Genomic DNA, 18,403 nt, shown 5'->3' with positions numbered 1-18,403 from the left:
AATAGGTCATGCTACCATGCAGAGGCTGCTGGCTCCAACAGCTTCTGCCGCACCCTGCAGAAATGAGAAAGGTTGTGTGTGTGTGTGTGTGTGTTGTGGTCATGTGCATGTGTGCTTTCTCTCTGCCTCTCTCTGCTTGTTGTAAAGCAGTAACCACAGGGTACATCCTCTCTCCAGCTATCTCTCTCTGTGTCTGCCTCATCATACCTTTGCCTGACACTATGGACAGAAGACCATCTTTCTTTCTTTTTCTTTTCTCTCTCTCTGTTCTTTTCCCCCTTTATCTGTATTCCTCTTCCTCTCTCTCCCCATGAGCCACCTCTTCTCCTCCAGATGCCTTAAATCTGGTCAGCTTGTTATCTCCTGCCTCCAACAGAGGAAGAAGCAACCATCCTGCTGCTACCCACAAACCCACTCTCTCAGTGTGTGTGAGAGAGAGCGTGGGTCTTTTTTATACGAAGCACGCATGTTTTTTGTATGTTTGCTTTTTGTCATTACGTGTGCACCGGTTGCCTGCACAGGCGGAGACATCTTGGCTTGTTAGTCATGGTTGTATATTGATGAAGTAGCAGCTGAGAGATTTTTGAATCATGCCCTGTTAGTGTCTCTGATATGCAAGTACAGGACTAGCTGTTCCTCTCCATCCGCAAGAAACTCTTTGCTCAAATATGACATTTTTATAGTGAGTTTTTCATTGGCACGAATGGATCTGGGCGTGTGGTTTGCAGTACAGTCCAAACGCAGTCATAGGGAACGGACTGAATTCTGCAGTGTCTTAGAAGGACAGAGCCGCATGTTCTGAACGGTATGAATCTACTTGTTCAGTCACTAAAGGTGCTATTCATGCACGCCCATGCACTTTCTGTCCCTCAAGGCCTCCCATTCACATGCCCTTCTCACACACCCATCCACCCACACCCTCACTCACACATGCGTGCTACTGCCTCACCTAACACCAAAGCAGGACTCAAGAGTCTTAACCTCACAATAGCCCCTTTAAGAAGTGAAGAATGGCAAACGGTCTCACTTTGAGTAACTTTCCTCATTTTTTCCCTCTCCCTGTGATTGTGTTTGGTCCTCGGGAGTATATAAAGAACACACACAATCTATCTACCTGCCCCACAAATCTGTCTCTTCCCCTCACAACACACACACATATATACGCGGTGTCGCAGCTCAGCGTTCTCAGACAGATTTATGGCCATGACTGTGGGTCCCGGTGGAGGACCAGTGACCGCCCAGATCCTTACCGAGAGTAACTGTCGGTAATCAATCTACAGTAATCTGAAGAGGCCGGGAGAGACAGAGGAGGAAAGAGCCCAGGAGGTAGAATAAAAGAGACACGGGAGAGAGAGAGTGAGAGGGGGCTGAGACGGTGAGAATGATGCCGAAAAAGAAAAAGATGGAGAATGAAGGAAGGATAGAGAGTTGGAGGAGAAGTAAAGGGAGGCAATATGTAGAAAAGAAAGTCTGATCCAGAGAGCTTGGGAGTGCAGAGTGAGAGTGACATTAACAACTAAATAGCAGACACTGAGAGTCAAAGGAGGGTGGGATTTACACACAGCCATTAGACACTTAAGATGAGAAGAAGAAGAAAGAGAGAAGAAGATTCATATTGATAAACGGAGATAAAAAGAGACAGAAAACAGGATGAAGTGGAAGAGGCGAGACATGAAGAATGTCTGAATCCTTGTGGAATCTGACAGATGGCCAAAGTTGAATCTGCGTCAGAGTAATTATCTTGATCATAACATCGTGAACTCATGTAGAGACTGCATTGAGCCTCTTGTTGCATTCACAAGTACAAAGCTCCCAATGCCTCAGCCCCTTTGTATAATAATAGGGAAAGCAATGTGGGCATTTAAATGGGAACATACAGTAATGTATGTATGCATGCGATGCTCAAGGGAAGTGCATACAGTACATAAGCGAAGGCAGGTGAATAGAAGTACTGAAGCACAAGGCTCTGTCATAAAACTGCATGAGCTGTACTACAGCATCCCACATCCTGTGAAATGCAGATGCACAAATGTACGCAAATGTCAATGTACCTGCACTATGGAAATTATTATGTGGAGCTGTTAAGTGGTGAGAAATTCTTTTCCAGCATGTGTTAGCAACTGACATAGTACATTTGGTTGAGGTTTAGGGGCAAATGTGGTTATGATTAATAAAGTACTTTCAAAAATGGAAACTTTCTTGCTATGATTTGGAGTAAAAATCCATATAGAACTGTCACAGCCAGGGTACCACCGTATAAGGAAACTTTCTGATATTCCCACACAAAAACACCTATAGTGGCTCTGCACAGGGATCAACTGAACGCGCACACAGGGCAGATCACTTCTGAACAATGTTTCTTCCCTCTGCTGAATTTATACGTTATGTCGTCTTCACTCTGACAGAATTTAACAATCCTTGGGGTGATTATCTTCAACAGGCTGCGCAGAGGAAAGAAAAGAAAAACCTTTCATTCATTTTTGAAGGAATGGGTTTTGTAATCTTTTTGCAGGGTTCTGGTGGGATTTGGTCGTTTGGCCAAAAATGGGGAGAGACAGACAGCAAGTGTCAGATCCTGACATCAAACAGTGAAGATGCTGAAGGATGGGGGGGCGCCCAAGGGGGACCTTGCACAGAGATGCTCATACTTGCAGACACACGTGCATGCACTGCGTTCCCCAAGACATACATTTAAGTACACTCACATGCGCGCGCACAGAAACTATCCTCTGGGGAGCAGCGAGACAGGCAAAGAACACTACGAATTTACACTTCTCAGCAAAATTCCCTGTTGAGGCCCAGTGCAAGAGTCACTTCCATCACCCTCACATCTCTGCAACATAGCTGAAATACCAAATGTCAGATGTGCTGCTGCTGATTCTGTCCCACCTCCATGGTAGCTGTCGTCGTTTCATCCCTACGTACAGTAGCTTCAGAGTGCATTCAGGCCCCTACAGTGCATTTTATTGTCTGATTTACCTCCCAGATCCTCTCTGTCTGACTGGATGAAAAATATTCTACCTTCTGGTTTCATCACAGATTTTCAATAGGATTGTAGTCTGACTCTTGGCTGGACTCCTTCAGGACACAGACTTGTTTTGAAGTCACTCCAGCGTTTGCTTGGCTCTATGCTTCAGGCCATTGTCATACTGAAAGGTGAACTGTCACCTGCACTTTGTAGCAGGTTTTCTTCAAGGGCTGCTCTTTGCTCGACTGCTTTCATCCTTCTCTGAATTCTGACTACTGTCCTTGTCCCTGCCATTGAAAAACACCTTACATTTTACGAAGCTGCCACCAGCATGCTTTACTATATAGGGTCAATGGCCAGACATAGAGTTTGGAGTTCTGCCCAAAAAGATTGAATTTTTGTCAATGAAACCAGACAATCTGATGATCAGGCCCTTCTACTCTTGCCGTCCCTCTGGCAGTTCTCCTTCAGAAGTGAACTACCGAACCTCTGTTAGACTGATCAATTAGTCGACCTTTGGTCACTTCCCAGACCAAGGCCCTTCTTGCCTGGAAGGCCATCTCTCCAAAATGTCCAATAGTCCAAATAATCCCAAACAACATTTCACCGTTATCAAGGCCACTGAGTTCCTGGGAACACTCAGTGCTTTAGAAATGCTTTTAAATGATTGTCCTGATCAATCGATCGCCACCATTTCATAGCAGAGGTCTACAGAGAGATCCAGTCGATTCATTTTGCCTCAGGCGGACTTCAGTCAAGTTCCAAACACATTTTGAGGATGACTCTGCAAAAGTGTCTGTAAGGTTTTGTGAAGCTTATACAAACACACTGCATAGTACAAATTAAAAAAAGAAAGAAAAAATTAAAGAAGTCTAAACTCCGACACTGTAGCTGATTAAGTAATTATGTTGGCAGTCTTTTATGCAAATACATCCTATTTTAAGTAAACTGTACCACATTTATTTACCACGAAGATGATAATTTAGGTAAAATTACAAACATTGAAAAATTGATCAATTAAGCCATTGCTGGTGCCAAAATTTAATTAGTGCTGCACTGCTGATCCCAAGAGCAATTCAAAGTTTGTTGCCTTTCAAGCTGTTGCTGTGCAAATGCAATAAGCTGGCCTCTCGTTTCTGGCAATGGACAGGAAACACTTGGCTTAGTCAGACTCAGTGCTTCAGACAGAATTCAGGTCTGAATCAAGAGTAAAAAGTCTGGTCAACTAGTGAGGTACTGCTGTGAAGTTTGAATTTAAGTCCTGTCGATGCCTCCAGATGAATAGAGGTTTTATATTGCTGGCCTATTAAAGTGCTTTCCCTACAGTAAATGTTGTGCGCCTTTTTAGTGTGAGTCACTAGAGGAGAGTGCTTTCTTTGTAGTTTGTGTGAATGTGCTGGTGTGTTGCTTCAAATGTGATTGACAGTATGTTGTGAGCGCATGAGATCATTTATTTGACTTAACATATTGGTATACAAGTTTCTAGTGTTGTATGTATCTTTATGAATGTGTAATTACTGTGTGTGTGTGTATCAGAGTAGCAACTTCATCGCTGTGTGTATTCTAGGATTTGAATTAAACAGATGGGAGTTAGTACAGCTTGAAGCAAAATTACTATACCTGAGAGGATTGCTTGAAGGAGTGCATCCTATGCAAACTAATGATGACAAAATGATTTTTAGTGAACTATTGTAGTTAACATTTTCCCCTGCCTTCCCTGAACATGCAAAGAAAATTGCTATAGTAATAGGCTCAACTTGTCGGATATCTTCCTGAGGACAGTTAAAATCTGACTTCAGAGTATTTGTTAAACTCACTTTCTCTGCTATTGATTCAAACCACAAACTCATAAAACCTGAGGCATAATTTAATCCTTCAAAGATGGGCACTGTGGACCAGAGGTTTCTTGCTTTTCTAATTTGGCTGCAGATTAAGTCTCAACATCACTTGTGCTAGTTATCACTAGCACAGCGTTTTCCTCCACAGTTAGAAATAATGAAGCAGTGTGGCCACTACATAATTAAAACATTAAGGAAACGATTAATGCAACAATATCCTGATGACTTCTGGTGGGCACCGGGGGCTAATGACATTTCCTTCACCAGGAGTAGAAATTTCAAAACAGGGTTAAGATAAGAGGAGCTGGTGGGCTACTCTGAACAGAAACATAATTAAAAGAAGCAGATTGATGCAAGTCCAAAGATGTATTCCCTTAAATAAAGTTGCAGGGATGCAGTGGTTTCATTACCTTGATTTCAGTTTCTTGCATTAATTTCATTAATTTCATTAGCATTCAGTATTACTATGGGGAAAATGTTTTGTGTTATTTCCGGCTCATTCTCTTCCAAGACTGCATAACGTTAGCTGCATAAACAGGCACATTTACCACTCGAGAGTGAACTCTCATGTTACATGCCCAAGGTGTGACACTTTTTTTCTGCCCTACAGTGTGGACAGCGGTTTGCTGACTGATGACACTCCATATAAGTCCGTGCTGGGCATTTTAATTGGCTGGAGCTGTGCACAGTGGGACCACAGTCATGTCAGTTAGCAGAGAGAGAGAGCAGAGAGTTTCACAACAGGGCCATCCTCACAGTATGCATAGCAGCGACTCCTCCAAGCACAGCTCCAAATTTGTTTGACTTGAGACTTCTTGCCAAACCTCATCCAGATCTGCAAGTCAATAAGAGACACGCTAACAAGCTGGGGCAGAGCAAACACAGACGTGACATTATTTTATGAAGTAGCCTGTGCACTGTTTCACGACACCCTAAAGACCTTGGACCAATATGGATTAGATAGAGGAAAAAAAAAAGTCTCTTAAGTGCTGTTTTGTAGAAGATAATGAGGCACTGGTGGACAACAATGACCACACTTGAGCCCAATTAAGCTCCACTGACAGGAAGTTAAATTATTATGGCAGAGACTCCTTTGTCAGTGCTTTCTGTCTCTTTTAGTTTTTCATAATAGCGCCATGTTTGACATGCGTGTGTGACGCGCGTGTGGAGAAGTGCAACTTGGGGGATTTTACCAGCTCTGAATAAGACGCATCTTGAAAAAAAGAGCCAGAAAAGTACATTTTTATCCACAAAAAAAGAAAGAAAAGAATATATATATTAAAGACATACTGTGTGATGTCTCCCATCTAGCAGTGGGTTCCAACTCAATCATATTTTTTATGCTGCATTCATGTGGAATCGGGCAGACGGCAGACGGACGACAGCCGCTGCACAGAACGGGAAAAACAAACAAGTGGTTCGTCAGAACGGCACGAGGCAAAACAATACTGTACACTTGTGACAGTATGTTGTTACGGCGATGTCATGTTGTTTACCTCACTCATGTTGTACTGGCCTTCTCTCGTCCACTAAAATACATCCTGTGTGTTTGCCGACTGCCGTCTGCCTGATTCTGCGTGAATGCAGCATAGGTGTGACCCTCCATCCTTTCTCACACTACACCTGATGATCGATGCCACCTTGATTGTTTCTCCCAGAGCAGACCGCTCCGGTGTCTCTCTCTCTGTAAGTCAGTGTTTCTGTGGCTACCTTACAGTCACACTGCCACTGAGCGTAAACATGGCAGTCAGCATTGAGCTCGCCAGCTCTATGGAAAATTCAAAGCTTACCAGAACACTTAAGTTTGTTGATAGGGTAATTACTGATTAATGAAACACATACTTTTACTACACATACTAAATAATCAATCTTTGTTGATAGACAACATTAAGAGTTACATAGTGGGGCTTTAAGTAAGTTGAACATCTCCCTGAATACAGTAGGTATCCCTCTCAACTACAAGGGCCGGTGGTTTGAACTGAACACTTGTTATGATGACTGTTCAGTTGGTTTTGAGGTTATTTTAAGCTAATCTGATCCACTTGTGTAGCTGGGTAAAAACTGATTCCAGAGCTTGATTCAGTAAAAAACTGTGTGGACTACATAATATGGATTAAATAGATTACATTATTGCAGTGTGATATATTAAATGAAAACGGTTATATTTCAAAGGATCAAATTATGTTTTAATTAAATAGGCTACCGCAGTGATACTTAATTGTGAGTTTTTCTCCCTTGATAAGTTGTTTGATGTACAAGCTTTTTTGGCGTCAAACAAAAACAGGTCTTATCTCTGTGTTTCCAGGGGGAAAGTAAATAGTGAGACATTATGAGATTGCCGTGACTAAAAGAGAAGACTGCCAGTTCTTAGCAGTCTGTTGTCGTCCTCTACATGGTTCTATTACTCAGCATCTTATAAATGGTGGTGATCCATGACTGCTGATGCATTTTACTGCCGATTGAAAGTTCCTCAGGAGAAGAGCTTGGAGCAAATGAAACGTAAAATTAATCTCAGGTCAGAGTGAGCAAATAAAAAAATAAAACAAAAAGATGGAAATCTTGGTTGTATTTTTTTTAATCAGTGTAGTGGAGGTTTTTCTTTTTTTTTTGAGTTTCCTCCATCTGACACAACAACTTCACTTTTACCAAGTTTGGAGTGAGGAGCTGTAGATCACAAACTTTGCACTATGTTTGAAACCTCTTAAGCCGTCTTTGTGAACTGGTCTAAGCATATGATCAAACACAACTCCAGCTTACTTTGAAGACTGACTCACAGAGAGAAACATATAAAGAGGCAGTCACACAAGTACAGGAAATGCATCTACAAATACGGTATTTGTAGATGTTTGTAGAAGCTTGATAATACAGTGACTTCTGGTGAATTGTTGTAGTTGGTAACTTAATCGAGAGTGTGCATGGAAGTGGTAGTGGGTTACAGCAGCTCTCCATGCTTTTATGGCTGGATTACTGGATTAATTTGTAGATTAACTGGTTCACACTATGCTAGCAACTAACACAAATGTTTTTGGACAAACCCTGATGCAAAGCACAAATATTCAAAATATATTCTTATAGTATCATCATGGATCAAGCTTATTGTCCTTAATTATAACTTGCTAACCATAGCATTGAATTAATTTGACAATGAAAAATGTTTGACAATGAAAAATGTTTCCCAGCATTTGCATTTAAGTAATTTATTTGTTCTGAACAAACAAATTAGTAAAAATAGAGGTAATAATCGTTAATGTTTCAACGTGACAGACTTGGTTTGGACATGACTGCCTCAATTTCTTTTAAAAATAGATGGAAAATAAAATCCATTCATCCTCCCATGGCTCAGGTGATTAAAATGATTAGTAGTCCCACAGTGTGAGAGGAGGGAAGCAGGGGGTGTCATTTAGACACACACACCCAGAGGGGTTTGACACTAAATGGCACTGTGAAGTTAGTTAGACACCCTCAGGCGATCTGAAATGTTACCCCGCTCGTAAAAGGTTTTGCTTGGGACAGGGACCTATGAAGGACGTCTCATCTCATTATCAGCATTCACAGACAGCAGCACGTTAAATGCTGCAGAGCTGAGATGGATGACATGGAGATACTATACTACGAAAAGGAAGAAAGATGAAGAACAACTCACTAAGAAGCAGAAGGGGTGAGGAAAACAATCCACAGAGAGAGAAACAGAGTAGTTTGGAAAAGCAGTGCAGAGTGGCAACCAATCATTAGAGCTACTGTGGGCAGAAATGGGGGAATAACAGAGAGATAGAAAGATTCAAGACATCTGTGGGAATGAAAATCTTACCCCTCAGTTTCTCCTCTCCAATCCCTCTTTCTCCCTGACCGTTGGCTGACTCATAACATGAAACAGAAATGGCCACCAGTTATTTATTTCAGATGAGAGCTGTGAGACACGCAAGGAACGGGGGTGGTGTTTGGTGAGAGATCCCGGTCACTCTGTGACAACACAGAGTTGAACATGGGTTCAGCTTGATGAAAATGAGCAGATATTTGGTGCAACGGTGCCCAAGTGACAAGCAGATGCTCCACCACTGCCAATCAGTTTCCACCAATCAAACCCATTGTGTTGTGATTTTTCATTGTGGTAGAAAATATCTCCTGTCTATTTGCAAAGATATTACTAAAAAATAATGTGTCCATGAAGATTTCAAAGCTTACAGAGAATTCCTAGTGAGGTTCACTGTGATATATCTGCCCTTTTATCAACAGTGAAATGCCTCTGCAGTTGGTTAGGCTTTTCAGTGATGCCACACTGCGCAGCAATGCCAACGAGTCACAACAGGAAACCAGTCAGCCACTTGGCAGCGCACAATGAAACCCTGGTGCTGGTCGTGAAGTTTGTGCTGGTGTTAATTTAAACCTGTTTGATCTTCCATGTAAGTGTCCCATGGGTGAAATCTTTGAATCACAAACAACATGCCCATGGCTGAAAGCACTGCTGGACTTTGTTCCTCAATTCAGTCACTGTCCTTCTGCACTGCTTCGTCATCACTCTATCCGTCCCTTCATCACATCTTTAATCCTCTGTCCCCACGTCTTGTTAGCAGATGAGTCTTCTCCAAAATGTTTTTTTTCTCATTTGTCATTCTCCTCCCTCCTTTCTTGCTTTCCCTAATTTATTCTCACTGTCTTTCATATTCACGCCATCTGTTTCTCTTTCTTCCTCTCCCTCTGTATCGTTCTTTCTCTCGAGTGGTGGACTCAGCAGATAGTTCTACCTTCTGAGGCCCCCAGCTATTCTCTCTGTCCCCCTCCTCCCTGCAATTGGCAAAGTCGGCCATGTTGCCGGCCAGAGCTCTTTGATTTCACCACCCTTTCCTCGCTCTGTGCTACATATGAAAGGAGTCGCAATAATCACAGAAGCGGTGTAATGACTGAGCATGTTTTATGTCTCGGCTCATCAAGCATGAGAAGCTGGGATTGGTGTGTGTGTGTGTATGTGTACTTCTCTTCTCATAACCCATCTACGTTCTGAGTGAAATTAGTAGGAATGCATGCTTTTCAGCGGCACACACACTCCTTCAGATCACTTCAAGTGTCGAAGATTTGGTTGCATCATGCCTCAGTCTGACCCACTCCAGTTTTAAAGGCAGTGATTAAACTAAATCACTAGACTCACAGTGAGTGGCATTTTTTGGCAGCAAATATAGATCCCCTGGAAGCCAAGTGGAGTTGTTGAGGGAATGAGGAGTCCACAAACTGTGGCAATGTTTTTCCCCCCCCATTCATACAACGTATTTAAAGGGGACATATGATGGAAATATCACTTTTTGAAGGCTCTTTAACATATATTTGGGTGTTTGGCTTGCCTTCCAGCCACCAAAATGTGAGAATTGACTAAGCATCTGTAATTTGCAGGCTCCCTAGGTTAAAGTCCAGGGGCAGGCAGTGGTTAATTTGCATTTAAAGGGACAGACACTGAAATCAGCCGTTCTGAACAAGGCTATTTTGAGAGGATGAAAAGAGAGCTATGATGTTTGATCCTTGGGGTATTATGACCGACGCATGTCACAGACATGTCTTTAAGACACCTGGGCACTATTTTAATTTGTGGAAAAGGGCCATAATATGTCTCCTTTAAAGGCTCAACTTAAAGTGTGTGTCACCTGTTGGCCCCAGCGTGAGGAAATCACATTACATGCAGAAGATAGGTGTAATTAGCTGATTGGCTTCTGATGGAGTCTCTATAAGGTGCACATTCCAGTCATTTATGGAGCAGCCAAGTCAGCCCAGTACCATCAGCATTAGCTGTCATGCTTCAGCTATCATATGGGCTTGCTGTGAAAAGAAGGCTGCTCTTTCTCACCGAACCCACTCATGGGCCACCTACCTATCAAGCTGTCTGTCGCTCAGGATCATCCACGTCTCGCCGGAATTGCATTCTTATACAGCTATTCAGCATTAGCGACTCACATTCAGCAGTAATGTTCACTGCACTGTGCAGATGGCGTTCTTATTGCCTTTTGAAAAATGTAGTTTGCTTCAGATCTATAGGACCTGCGTTTTCCATTCTGCTGCATCATGAAAACTGACTTCTAATATCCATCTCCATGCTTTGGAGAAAAACTAATGGTAGTATTTGATTTAGAGTTTAAAACGGGACAAAACAAATGTAGTTAAGAATCCTTAGTAATGACCATGGAAAAGTGAAACATCAATTGAATTTTGAATTTTTGAATTTTCTTTTTTCTGTTTGACTCCATAATGTGTTGGGAGTATGGAAACATGATACAGTCTGTGGGTTAGCCTTTATTTGTTGTCAACAATTGGTGCTATCAAAAGTGCACTTTTGCAGGAAAGGGTAAAATGAGTGTCTTTTCTTTGTGATTCCTTTATGGATATTTATATGCAAAATAGTCACTTTGCCTTGCAGAACATGGGTAAAATAACAGCTTTTCTCAATAGAGTCTGATGGTGTTGAATAGAGCAATATAATTGCTGTTTCTGGTTAAACAGATCTTATTCTCTAACAGAAAAAGGTCAGTCTCTATAGGAATCCAATCCATATAGGTATAACAACAGTTTGAGCCCGTTAGTGGCCAAAACAAGCACTTAGTGCAAGTTCCTCCAGGCAATCAAATGCCCCATTCTCTACACTACCACAGCTGTTTACATGTTGCCAGATAAACCAGGTTACAGACTGTAAATATTTTTGTTTCCATCAATCATTTGCAGCCAAAACATCAGAGAATCAGGCCCAGGTTTGATGCTCCACCCACAGATTCTTGTCATATCTAGCATAGCCACAGTGATTTTCAAAATTTAATAGACATCATCTACTAGTAGAAGTGTCAACAATTAGAGGGAAAACACAGGCTCACTGCTCCTTTCTACCTCTGTAGCTCCTCTATACTGTAGCTCTCATGCTGAAGGAAGTTGACTCTCAAGCTTGCACCTCACTGACAGCTGAATACAAATGGCCATGAAACCAGCTCAGCAGACTGAGTTTCCATCTTCCTCTCTTGTCGGAGGACCTGGTCACCTTCACCTTCACCCTCCATGTGCTGCTGTTGCCCTGGCAGCCGACCAAAACAGCCACCCTCTATTTGAGTGGTGTGGGATCCATCAGAGTTTCAAGTATGCAGTTTTGTACTGTTGCTCTTGAATCAGATTAAAAACAACCTCTTTCACTAAAACACTAGAACAGCACCAATATCTGTCGTCATTGTGATACAGCATGTTGAATACAAAAAACGGGATATTGTTTTTTTTTTTTTTTTCCAAATGTTTTGAATATGCAAGGTTGCTTGCAAAAATAATAACGCTGGGGAGGTTCTATTATCTGAAGTTAGAAATTATGTTTATCAAGCCTGTAAAAAAAAGTGGAAAGGCTGAGGAACCGGACCCATCCTTTAATTGAAAAATAACAAGCAGTTCAGCAGACGGACCTCCTTCAATGAGCAGTTTTACAAAATAAAAGAGTCCCTGGAAAAGGACAATAAAAACACTCCTGTGTTATCAGCACAGCTCTGCTAATTTAACTTCTGCAGTATTACTCACTGACCAGCAATTCAGTGAAGCCATCACTTCCCTTAACCACGGAGCTAAAAGTTAGAGCGACACAAAAGCCAAGTATTTGTCCACAGAGTCTAGTGAATGTTTCCCTCCTCTTTTCCTCCTTTTTCTTCTCTCTCTTCACTTTTTCTCCCCAGGTGTTAAAAGCACACCAGCCATCACTCTATCCCTCTGTTCGTCTCTCTAAATCTCCTCCCATCACGGACCACAGAGTCTGCGTCTGTAAATGTTTTAAACCTTAGGGGAACTCATTGTATGCAGCCATCCATAGCTGATCGTCTACTTCCTGAGTGTGACTTTGGGGATAATAGAGTGCTCATGTGATGCACACATTGTTAGCTATTATCAGCTGTGGACAGGTGGAGAACATATAGTTGTGTGTGTGTGTGTGCACGTGTGTGTCTTTGTGTAAATAACAGCTGGAAGCCACAACTTTGTACCAAAGGCTGGATGTAATGGAAGCAACTATCAGCAGACTTGCTGCTGTTTTGATAAGAGAGAGTTCACTGCTTAGGGGGATCTCTCTTCTGCCTCTACTCTGCCTTTCCTCTGTAGCCGAGGTTATTCCATTTTCACTCTTTTCTTCATTGACACTCTTTCATTGTCTGTTCTCTATCTCAGTCTTCTACTGAAAACATGTTTTTGTGTCTCCATCTGTTCCACTCTGATACAGCCACTCGCTGATCCCTTTATCAGTACATTTCAGTTGAGTCCAATTTGTTGGCAGAAAAAATATAAATAAATATACGTATAAAAATGTATAAAAAAACAAATGAGACAAAGTACTAATGAATCCATAAGTCCCCTTTTTGCATTTTCCTCTCAAAACATCTCCCCCCTTGATCTATCTGACACCTGGCTATCATTCAGTCTACTGTTTGTGCTTTTTTTCCTACGTGCACATATGTGTGTGTGTGTGTGTGTGTGTGTGTTATCTTGTGTCCGAAGTGGTGTGTACGCCGCTATCAGAGCCTGTGGGGGTGCTGCAGGCCGAGCTTTACCCCTGACACAACACACTCCCCGATGCTGCCATTCATCATCGATAAAATAAATAATGGCCATGTGTGTAATTTTCCCATGTTAAGTTTTCATGTGGAGTTATTGTTAAGGTCTTATTATGTGAATGCAGGTTTGCCTGAATATATGCATTCAAAGGCAGGGCCTAGTAAACGACACACACCTACATACTGAAATGTGTGTGTGTGCCTGTTTGCCTCCAGTTACTGGCTGTGCACTGCCCTTTGCCTTTGGCTACTGTCAGTGTTATCAACTTACACCTTCAGGCGGTTGTGTGTTTCCTTCTTCCCCTATAGGATTTGTGAGGACCAATTTGAGTTGGAGACTGAGGATATTTTTTACATCAGTTTGGCCTCTACAAAAGAAATCTATTAGTGTGTTGTCTGAGGTCAGATATAACGCTTAGGGACTATTGGATTAATTTAAGTCAGGTATTTTCATGGAGTGTAAGTTCATTAGATTTACTGTGTCTTTGTAAAACACACAATCCCATTTGCCATTGAGTGCTTTGTGAGAGAAGAGACAGAAGGTCTACTCAGGCTTTGTTGAGCTTAAAGGACATATTACAGCAGACCGACTTTTAAAGTAGGTGGTTTATTTAAAGAACGTAAAACTATTAATTCTGGGTCGGGTTAAACACAGTCATAAAAAGGCAGCTCAGGGCTGTTAGTATTTATTGAGAATTCTGAAGTCATTCCAATTTATTTGTTTTGTAATATCCATTTCCAAATTCCAATATTTCACAAATGTCTTCTGAAAATGAAACTCCCTCTCTGGGCACATACAGAAGCTACAGCCTACAGTGAATTCTGAATTTAATGAGCAAATTGACAAATGAAAATTGGGTGTATCCTGCTCAGAACTCTGTTCCCACTGTTACTCCGCTGCCTCGGTCCTCGTACGTATAACGGAGTGCCCAATGTTTCCATAGTGTCAGATATCCAGCTGCTGTTTCATGTATGTCCATTTGTTTCATTTAACGATTCATGCTACTGTTGGGTATAGCTTTCTAATAAGCACCATGATATCAAGAGAGTTGGTCCTTATTATTGAACAAGACTGTATGAAGCAGGACTTCTATACATGATTCCTTTTCAATTATCTGTAATGTTTGTCACAAATTGGCCATGGGACTGTAGAGCAACAGATCAGGTATTAGCCACTGGGTTGATCTCCATAGAGCTGTACAGTCAGTGCACAGTTAATGTAACAGTGCAGCTGCAGTTTCTGTCTGTTCTACTTTCTGCTTCGTGTCAGGCTGTAGTTATCAACACAGCCTCAATCAGTGTTGTCTGTGAACTTCCTGACAGTGTAGAGCTGGCCACTGCCTGTTCTCTTATCTCTCTCTCTCTCTCTCTTGATCAGTGTCTCCATGAGTCATTTTCCTCTGCTCCTCTCTCGCCTCATCACATAATGTCAATTTTTGTTTCATGTTTCCTCTCTCACTTCCTTCTCTTTCCACACCTCCCTATTACTTTCACCTTCCTTTTTTACCATACATTGCCTCTCTACTTTACCCCCCCCCCCCCCCCCCGCCCCCGGCTTCTCCCTATTCAGACGCCGTAGACAATGCTCGCCTGATAAGCCCCATGACTTGAGAGCTTGTCAGCTCTGTCGGGTGTGGGTGAAGCCTGTCATTACATCTGTCCTCCTCCAAACTACTCTCTGAAACTCACTAAGGACCTGAGGACTATAGTTCACAGTCCACTGCAGTGTGTATATGTGTGTGTCTGACTGTCTTCCTGTTTCATTATATCTATCCTCCAACTTGGCTGAGGCCATATACGGTCTACTGAAATAGTCTAATTCAGTACTGTGTACATAACAATATTGAGAGCACTACATGTCATTGTTTCTGTCCTGCAGTCAACTGAGTCATTGAGTTCAATATACTGTAGGACAGCGTCTGTCTGCCTCTCTGTCTGTGTGAGTACACTGTGCAGAGTTTTGGGTAAAAACTTCCATTCAACAGCTCAGTCTCTAAAAATATTAAGTTTTCTGTCCCTGCAGGGCCGTGTCATCTATTGGATACTCTAACTTTCAGGCAAATGTCTGAAAATCAGTGTAGTGTAACCACTATCAACTAACCTGATAAACCACACCCATATGGAACTGCTGTCTGCCCCCAAAAATGCTGAAAATAATTTTGCAGTCTTAGACAAAGAGATGAGCGCCTGCAGCACACGGGCAATTAAACAGCTTCATCGGTGCCATCATTTCATATACCACTTGATCTACCTGTCTATGTGTCACTGTGGCTGTCGCTACACAAATTTTCTGCTAATTTCGCTCTTGTTAGATCATCCTTTACTTCCCCTCTTCCCCCTCGTCCCATCTGTCCTCCTCCCCTTTCCCTCATCAGACGTATTCTGTAGTTGGACGATTACACAGACCATCTCTGACAACTTGAAATGTGATAAATGACTCTCTCTGTCTCTCTGCCTCTGTGTGTATGTCTCTTTCTTTCATTGTAGATGTATATCCAAACCACCACCCTGACTATCTCCCTCAGCCTGTCTGCCTCTGTGTCTCTGGGGATGCTCTACATGCCCAAGGTCTACGTCATCCTCTTCCACCCCGAGCAGAATGTACCCAAACGAAAACGCAGCTTCAAGGTGAGGACGACTCGATCAATTCAGTCACATGTGTTGGATTTCCACAACATTTGCCATCTTAATTGGATTGATTTGATATTTTGGCTGATGCTAAATGCGACTTATGCTGATGAAATGAGGCTCATAAATCTACCGAGCACGCACAAATGAGGGAAGCCAGAACATACTAACAGTCTTCATTAAATATTCATTATGAATATATAACTATACAGGCAATCGTGACAGCTGCCACCATGTCGGGAAAACTGGCCCAGAAGGGAGGAGACCGGCCCAACGGAGAAGTGAAGACTGAGCTGTGTGAGAGCATGGAGACCAACAGTGAGTAAGAGAACACAAAGTTTTATAATTATACATATAAAATAATACAACAAAGTACTCATGCTGATAGGTATACTAACTAGCTTTCAGACCTTCTAACTGCATCACACAACTTCCATTCATCTTTAAATACTAATATATTAAATACAGTACATGTGGACGGGTCAAGAGATTCACAGCAGAACAGTTAGGACTTAGAGACACTAAAGTTAGTGAATTAAGGTTTAATAATGATCATACCAAACCAATGAAATATGAAAATGTACAACTGGGATTCTCTGTATGTACATGAATATGAAACACATACACATAAATGCACATACTGTATATAGGAGACATGTGGGTTTCAGTGTGACAGCTAAAAGCTGTTGACATTAACTTATTTAGTATCATCCTTCTTTCAATTTCTTGCATAATCAATTGTCATGGAACCACGTAAACAAGCAAAACAGCCAAAAACAAAGTTTCAGTGCAAATTTAATTGAATTCTGACAATTAATTTCCTGCCTGACTTTCTTCTGCATGGCAAAAACAGTCGCAGCAGTGACAGCTCTTCCATAGCATGGTGTGTTTTCTCTGAGCTCTGACAGTGAGGCTCTGTTACATCCACTTCAAAGCTCTACTTTGTATTGAACTGGTTCTCCTGTGTCAGCACTGCAGTCGGCAGATGAAATGACAGTGCTATGCATGTGCATGCACATTTGTGAGTGCTTGCATGATATCGGCTGTGTACTGTATGTGTACATGCTTCTCTTTCAATTCCCCATCAATCTGTTTAAGTCTCATCCTTTAGTGTGCATGTGCCAATTTATCTCATTGGTTGTGTGTGTGCGCGTGTGTGCAGTCCATGTGATCAAATGTGCATATTTACAGTCTAAGCCACGGGTTCCTGCTCAGTCTGTGTGCAGGTGTATAATAGGTTTCAGATCTATGAAGGTTTGTGTCAGCACTTTCAATGAAGGAAGCAGGTCACAGTTCATTCATTTAGCCAATAGTTGAACTGCTTAGTCATCTCCTTACATACTTCATTTTGCAAAAAGTTTGCAATTTAGTAAGTTCCATATGATTCAGGCAACAATTTATTCATAATAGTCAGTGGTGATGGGCAGAGCGCAAGGTTAAGAGTTTCTAGTTTTTTATCCTCTGACATTTTGCTTAAGAGCACTCTTCAGAAAATATCAATAAAAACATTTTCGAAGTCTGAAATAAATGGAAAAGAATTGCATGCACTAATACTCATTTCTGCGATATTTATGTTTTTTTTCATCATGGACCTTTTTCCATTATTTAAGCAGTGTGATGGTGAAACAGAAGTGAAAGACAGAAAAAAATAATAATGAAAGGGTTGCATGAAAGCATCAGAGTATAACAATAGCTCAGTTAGAGTCCTGCGGTTGCTGCAAAAACATTGACATTTACCATGGAATGCTTGAGGGGACACAAGACATAATGGGTTTGACAAAAAGCCCCAACAACTCAGGTGGACTGTGGATGTGACACTGTTACGTGACCGTCTGTAAAGAAATCTACTCTCAACTGCTTTCCTCTGTGTTTCTTTTCCCTCTGCATTTTTCTAATCGTTCTCTTTTCTTTCATTGTATCTTTTCTATTTCATCCATTTTGCTCCTTTTCACGCCATTGCACATTTCTTACCCGGACACTCTTTTTTCCCCCCACTCATTGTTCTTCCATTTACACATTTTCTTCAACTCTCTCTGCTCCTTCCCCCCATCTTCCACCCTTTTTCACATTCACGCAGCTTCATCAACTAAGACGACATATGTCAGCTACAACAATCATGCCATCTGAAGGGACCACAGAAGATGGAGAAGGGGATTGGACAGGAGAAGGGGGGCGTGTCGTGGGGCGGGGCCAAAGCAAAAGAAGAAGCTGTCATTCAAAGCCTATTGGCATGAGAACTGGCAGCAAGATCGAACGCCCAATGGAATCCAAGCATGAGACATTTTGTATTGTTCCGCATCAAACCACAGAGAGTTGGGACCACATAAACAGCCAGTCAGTGTGCCTGCTTTCCCGCTGCTCACAGCTCATTGGTCCTACCATGAACTTACCTGTTTTAAAAAAAAGAGACAACATTAAAAAAAAAA

General features: G+C 41.9%; 1 protein-coding gene across 1 annotated transcript in view; it reads left to right on the top strand.

Annotated features, from left to right (window-relative positions):
- Positions 1-18,104, top strand: part of grm8a (glutamate receptor, metabotropic 8a) — a gene marked incomplete at both ends in the record, with an annotated part of 213,133 nt that extends 195,029 nt beyond the window's left edge. The window contains 3 exons of the mRNA XM_083999221.1: positions 15,837-15,977; positions 16,190-16,295; positions 18,055-18,104. Coding sequence (XP_083855347.1) covers positions 15,837-15,977; positions 16,190-16,295; positions 18,055-18,104 — 297 coding nt within the window. The remainder of the gene's footprint in view (positions 1-15,836; positions 15,978-16,189; positions 16,296-18,054) is intronic.
- Between the last annotated feature and the right edge of the window lie 299 nt (positions 18,105-18,403).

Source organism: Trachurus trachurus (genome assembly GCF_905171665.1).
Source record: "Trachurus trachurus genome assembly, chromosome: 23".
Classification (NCBI taxonomy): Eukaryota; Metazoa; Chordata; class Actinopteri; order Carangiformes; family Carangidae; genus Trachurus; species Trachurus trachurus.
The sequence above is the reverse complement of the archived record's forward strand: the minus strand, read 5'-3'. Positions and strand labels throughout refer to the sequence as shown.